This window comes from Palaemon carinicauda, chromosome 4, assembly GCF_036898095.1.
Source record: "Palaemon carinicauda isolate YSFRI2023 chromosome 4, ASM3689809v2, whole genome shotgun sequence".
In the NCBI taxonomy this organism is placed as follows: Eukaryota; Metazoa; Arthropoda; class Malacostraca; order Decapoda; family Palaemonidae; genus Palaemon; species Palaemon carinicauda.
The window spans coordinates 36,254,113-36,261,195 of record NC_090728.1 but is presented as its reverse complement, the minus strand read 5'-3'; the positions used below and the strand labels follow the sequence as shown (position 1 = coordinate 36,261,195).

Genomic DNA, 7,083 nt, shown 5'->3' with positions numbered 1-7,083 from the left:
GGGAGATTTTCGTCTGAAGGCCCACAACAAACCAGCCTGATATGGGTGGCCCTGACTAATACAGCTTTGCTAATCATGGCAATATGCAAGCCCTGTCGCCACGTTAAGGTACTCTCAGTCAGAAAGGGGTATCTATTTAAATACAAATATATATATAGTATATATATATATATATATATATTATATATATATACTGTATATATATATATAAAATATATATATATATATGTGTGTGTGTGTGTATGGTATATTTACAGTATATTATATATATATATATATATATATATATATATACAGTATATTACATATATATATACAGTATATATATACAATATATATACAGTATATATATGCATATATATACAGTATTATATTTACAGTATACTGCAAGATATACAATATATATATATATATAATATATATAATATATACAGTAATGTAGTATATATATTACAGTATATATATAAATATATACATATACAGTATATATATATATATATATATATATATATATTATATATATAGTATACATATAAATATATATACATACAGTATAATATTATATATATATATATATACTTATATATATAATATATATATATATATTTTATATATATATATATAAATATTTTTATATATATATAAAACTTATATATATATATACATTATATATATATTTTATATATATATATATATGATATACTATATATAATAGTATACTATACAAGTATACATATATATACAGATATATATATATAATCTATACTATATATATAATATCTATATATATACTATATATTATATATAACAGGCTTTAGAAGCGTGTGGTTCAACAACAGATCATATTCAAGTATTTAACCAGATTTAAACCACTATGTATGGCATTTATAGACATTGGAAAGCCTAGGATTTTGTCAAAACCTCCAGCAATGATGAAAATCCTTTAATGAGACAAAGAATAAACGAAGATACCTTGACGGGGACGTGCCAAGACAATCCTAAAACTACATAAAGTTAGTGAGAAAACTCCGATTGAGAAAGGAGTTAAACAGGGAGAAGCCATAGGTCTTCTTTTATAGTTGCCAGGTCATAACTGCCCAAAATCTACAAATTTTGTGGGGCAAGTCTAGCCATTATCATTTATGGTATATGAAGAGAAGAGTCTACGATGGACTGACTGATCCTCTGAAATTGCGGCCACTTGAAGAAAGTGAAGTGGTATACATTGTCTAAATTTTTCACACCTTTCAATTTATTTTTTCTTACATTGCGTCATAAAAGTTTTCATAAGAAATAACCTTTTCCCCGATTAGGAAAAGCATTGGAACAAAAATTCTATCATTTTACAATTCATGAAAAAAACCTAAGTAACAGTATTATGGTGTTTTATTATCTACATCTCCTTTTATATTACGTAGGTCATTTGAGAGGTATTAAAATTGTCAGTCGATTTTTCCTTAATGATTTTTGAACGTTTAAAAATTATTTATTGTATATAATTGAGTAAAATTTTTTGCTTCTTTGAATTCAAAATTGTTGTATGTGGCCATATTTTACGCTTAACATAGCCCTCTAATAAAAGAATAAGAAATATTAATCTTAAAAGAAAATGAGCCAATCAATGAATTACGGAAAAAAGTTCTTCAAAATTCTTCACGGTATTATCCCATATGAATATATGAGTAATCAAGTCTTTAGCTCCTTTATATGCCAATTTCATTATGAAAGAGCACTTACTGTGAAATAATTATACTATTATCTCTGGAGCATCTGAACGAAAATAGTTACATGCATTTTCAAAACGACGGTACCAGCTAATGGTGGAATAAATATGTTCTTGTCGTTAAAAACGATTTTATATTTTCATCATGTCGAAAATAATATTCTCGTTTGTAAGCTTAAATGAAGTCGACCAATCTATGAAGATGGGAATTAGAAAAAAAAAAAATAAAAAAAAAATAACGGTGTAATGAATATGCTCCTGGTGTTAAGACAAATGATTCTATATTTTCATCATGGTGATAATATTCTCGTGTACGAGCTTAAATAGAGTCGACCAATCTCTGAAGATGGTAATTAGATAAATTGTTTTGTGATAATGATATGAAAGGATATAATAGATGTCAGCTTAGACTTGGGAGACGAAGTCCCCCTTACGGGCTGCCAACGCAAGAGCCCGTGTCTTGCTATATTATTAGTATTAATATTATTATTACTTGCTCAGCTACAACACTAGTTGGAAAAGAAGGATGCTATAAGCCCAGGGGCTCCAACAGGGAAAATAGACAGGGCAATCTAATACCTACCTACCTAGAGATACGAAGGAGACCTATTACATAAATTCTATGTTACACTACATCCTACCTTTGGATCCTGCTGATACCCTGATTCTGTTGTGATCCTCCTGTCCGTCGGACAAGCAAGGTCGCTGCCCGGAGGCCTTAATTTACAGCCGAAGAAGGTCTCCCAATATTCTTTGAACCAAGGATTCCTCTTGTTGTTGGAAGGCGTCAGTCTGGACATATACTCGTCAAATCCTTTGACCACCTGAAGGAATAAGGAAATTAAAATATTAAAGGTTCCCAAATACCTTAGAATGCAAGAGATCTACAGAAATTAAATATAGGTTTATCTTCAATTTTATCATTTAGATGGAACTGTGAAAACTGGGTCTTGCTAGTATTATGTATGAGAGTAATATTTATTTCACCATGATCTCTCATAGAGGTGCAGGCATATTTGATACATAAACGTATCTATATTCATACACACACAGACACACACACATACACACACACACACACACACATATATATATATATATATATATATATATATATATATATATATATAAATAAACATAATTAATATATATATACATATATATATATATATATATATATATATATATATATATATATGTTTGTATATGTGTTATATATACATATATAAACATATATATATATATATATATATATATATATATATATATATATTTATATATATATATATACATATATATATATATATGTATGTATAATGTGTATATATACATGGTTACTCAAATTAAGAAATATACCATACCAAAAGACAGTAATTATACAAAACTATCGAATAAAGGGTCAGTAACCCGAATGTTAGTTTTGAAAGTTTCAGCAGATTCTGTTCTGTTCGTTAGATAGAAATGGATTCCATTGTCACTTGGAAGTCCCGAGTCTTAGAAGTCGAATTCATCGAAGGCTTGGCTCTTTGATGCAAAGGGTTTCAAATAGAGGGGCATCAAAGACTGGTTTTAGTCCAAGTGGGAATTTCTAATCCTTATTATAATTATTATCGTTACTAGCCATGGTACAACCCATTCTAAAAAAAAAAAAAAAAAAAAAAAAAAAAAAAAAAAAAAAAAAATTATATGCCCGAAGGCAACAGCGAAAGCGGGTCATCTCTACTATAAAAGACAGATGACAGGACTCTTAAAGAAATAATCTCCAATGCCCCTGACCTCTTGTAATATAGTGGTAGAACCCATATTGAGCTAACAATTTAGTTTGGCGAAGGGTTTCATCCCCAGAAACAACACAAAATCTACCCTCTATATTTGACCAGCCAAACTCCAAAAGGCTAATCTGCTTTACATAACTGAATATGTAGGCTATGGTACTCTCCCTAACCGAAGACATTTGCATTGAAGAGACAATCCCACTGAACAAACACGCAATTCGAAGAACTGTTCACTTTCCCCACACTCAAAGAAGCACGGGATCAATGATGCACACCTGAGGCTCTTTCCTGACGGATGAACACATTCTCATTTACTATAATAATTAAGAATTTATCTCCTGATTATCGGTTGTGTGAATTATGTACTATTATTCATATTTTCCTTGAGGGAAGACTGTATCAGTTGTGTATAATTATGTACTGTTATTTATATCTCTTGGGGGAAGACTACGATTTCAATTATTCCTTAAAAATTTAAATTCTTTTAGAGGAATAAGTTTCTAAAGAAAGAATTCCGATCAACAAAGGCAGCTCATATATCACTGATCTTTCCAGACTATAGCATCAAGAGATTCAGCTAATTTCAGGTTCCAGCACTAGACAGTTTTCCAGAGATTACTTTCTACCTTTAATCAATTGTTGAAGAACCTTCAGAATCATATAGCTGAGTTGCTGGAATTTGATCTAATGGTTTTCTTTAGGGGAGTTTTACGTAGGTCTTGTTACAAGGTTTATTACTTCTAATTTGTTGTTCTTCGGAATTCATATATATTTTTCTTTAATAATCACCTTTCACCACTTATTCCTCACTTCTATATTATATTCTTCTTCTGTACTAGGCTTTTATTAGAGTCCACGGGCTTCTAGCTTTCTGCTCTTCTAATCAAAGGATGATAATTATAATAATAATAACAATGATAGTAAAGATATAAATAATAGTAATAATGATACCGATAATAACAATAAAAATGATATTAATAGTAATGATTAGTATCATTATCAAATAGTCATAGTTGTTATTATTATTATTATTATTATTATTATTATTATTATTATTATTATTATAATTATTATTATTATCATCATTATTATTATTATCATCATCATCATTATTATTACTATTATTATTAGTATTATCATTATTATTATTATTATTATTATTATTATTATTATTATTAATAGTTATTATCATCATATAAGTTTGGAACACATAAATGATTATTGTTAACAAGAAATTAAGCAAAGCTAAAAAGGCTGTAGGATGGATGAAAAAGATTGCTAAGAAACTTGAATGCTATTGAAACAACTTTTATTTATAGAATTGAGATTGGAATGTTGAATATTATTAAACAGAAAGAGAGAAATGATTCAAAGGAACTGTTTGCAAAGCATACGTGGTGTAAGAAGATTTGATGAAGTGTGGAATATGGAGATACTCAGAAATAGTGAAAAATGTTAATAGATACATTAGAGTAATTTGGGGTGGTTCAGTGGTGTGGGAAAAATAGACAATAATAGTCAAATGATTGTATGATACAATAAAGGTAATAACTTTAACTCATGCTTAAAGAACTTCAGTATAAAAATCAATATGGTCACTTTCATTATTATATTAATACGAATTCTTTTATCAACATTTTATATTTTGAAATGCCAGATAAAAATACTATATCTTATATATCCAAATAAATTTTATTCAAATATATATATATATATATATATATATATACATATATTATATATATATATATATATATATATATATATATATATATATATATACTGTATATATATATATATATATATATATATATATATATATATATATATATATATACAGTATTGGTGGAAAAAAAACAGTAAGGTATATACCATCAGCAACATGCTTGACTTATCTATTCTCATTTGCTTCCAATCCCAATTCAGTTATGTACAACTCAAACGTTTTAATAATACAACCTTTCACGTTTGATGTAACCAAAGGCAGGTAAATCTATTAGATTTTAACAGGATATGACTATGAAATAAAAATGATAATATATATTATGGAATTCATAACAAAGGAACGATTACATTCGAAATGAAATTAACCTCTTGGTAAATAATTCTAATTTTAAAAGGCAATAGTTCATATGGAGCCATGGATTGCCGAATATAAAAAACGTAAATTGTCACCAGAACTCAATTATTTTTCTTTATTCAAAAATCATTAATTCATTATTTTCCATTCGCATTTCATGGTGACGAACGAAACAAAACGTTAGCTCTTCGGTTGGTTGGCGTTAATGACCGTTTATATTGTAATGAAAAAAGTAAGTTTTATACATCTAATTTTATCTTTAAAGAATTCCCTATGGCAATTAGGGGAAGGCGGGAAGACATAATAATGTTAATGACGTGTTAGTTTACTCAGATAACTTTAACATCTAGATGGTTCTGTCACATACAAGAGAGACGTCAAACTGGACAATGTCATTGTTGGCGTCCTAAAAATACAAGGTACTTAATGGATTTCTACTTATTTAACTCAGCTGATTACGGTAGGATATAGGCCTGGGCTTATAAGTGTATGGTACGGATATCCTTAACATTTTGTTTGAATAAAGTGAAAAATATTCTTCGAATTATTTGTAGATGATGATTGAAATAGTATGTACAGTATTGAAGGTAAGCTCACACATTTTCTACCTATAAGTTTGAACATATGTAACCTATATAAATGATGGCCAATAATAAGCAATGCTAGTTCCCCTAAGAATTGTTGCACAGGATGGAAGCACTTAGTTGAGTCCCAGAACTACAAGTGCTATATGTGGATGAGATCACGGTGAGGGGTGGACGGAGATGGTTAGGGTATGCTCTTCGCACTCCCCAACAGAGATTAGTACACCAACTTTCTGGGCTCCACAAGGCACTAGAAGAGTTGGAAGACCCAGGCCAACATGGCTGAGGACTATGAAGCGTGAAGTTGGTGATGATGAATGGAGAAGTATGGAATTAAAAGCTCAAGATAGAGATGACTGGCGAAATCTAACCGAGGCTCATTGCGTCAATAGGAGTAGGAGGAGATGATGATGATGATGATGATGATGATTATGATGATAGATTGTAAATTTACAGATGGTTTGTTTATAATTGTTGTATAATTATAAGATATTTCCCAAACCTTTTCTATCACTCCAGTTCCCTTCATGATGCGAATGGAAGTAGTCCTATTAGGAGGTGGTTAGCAAACTATTATGCTTAAATAAAATTTTGTGCCTTGCAATAGGCTAATCTTCCATGATACAACAATATTTTTAGGAAGAATGTATTAGTTAGCAAATTATTTTTTAACAAGATCTCTATGAGCTTGTATAGATGAGGTCAGAATTCTCAGATATTGATAAATGTTTTTTTTATTAATATAATTAGCCCAGGAAAGGACACATGGTATATGAAAAAAGGAAAGGTTTTCCCGAATTCTCCAGATATATAATATATATATATATATATATATATATATATATATATATATAATATATATATACATATATATATATATTTATATATATATATTTATTTATATATATATATATATATATA

The 7,083-nt window shown here is 28.7% G+C and overlaps 1 protein-coding gene across 1 annotated transcript in view; it reads right to left on the bottom strand.

Moving 5' to 3' along the window:
* mGluR (metabotropic Glutamate Receptor) overlaps positions 1-7,083 on the bottom strand; it is a 492,277-nt gene that overhangs the window by 131,887 nt on the left and 353,307 nt on the right. The window contains exon 3 of the mRNA XM_068372165.1: positions 2,365-2,547. Coding sequence (XP_068228266.1) covers positions 2,365-2,547 — 183 coding nt within the window. The remainder of the gene's footprint in view (positions 1-2,364; positions 2,548-7,083) is intronic.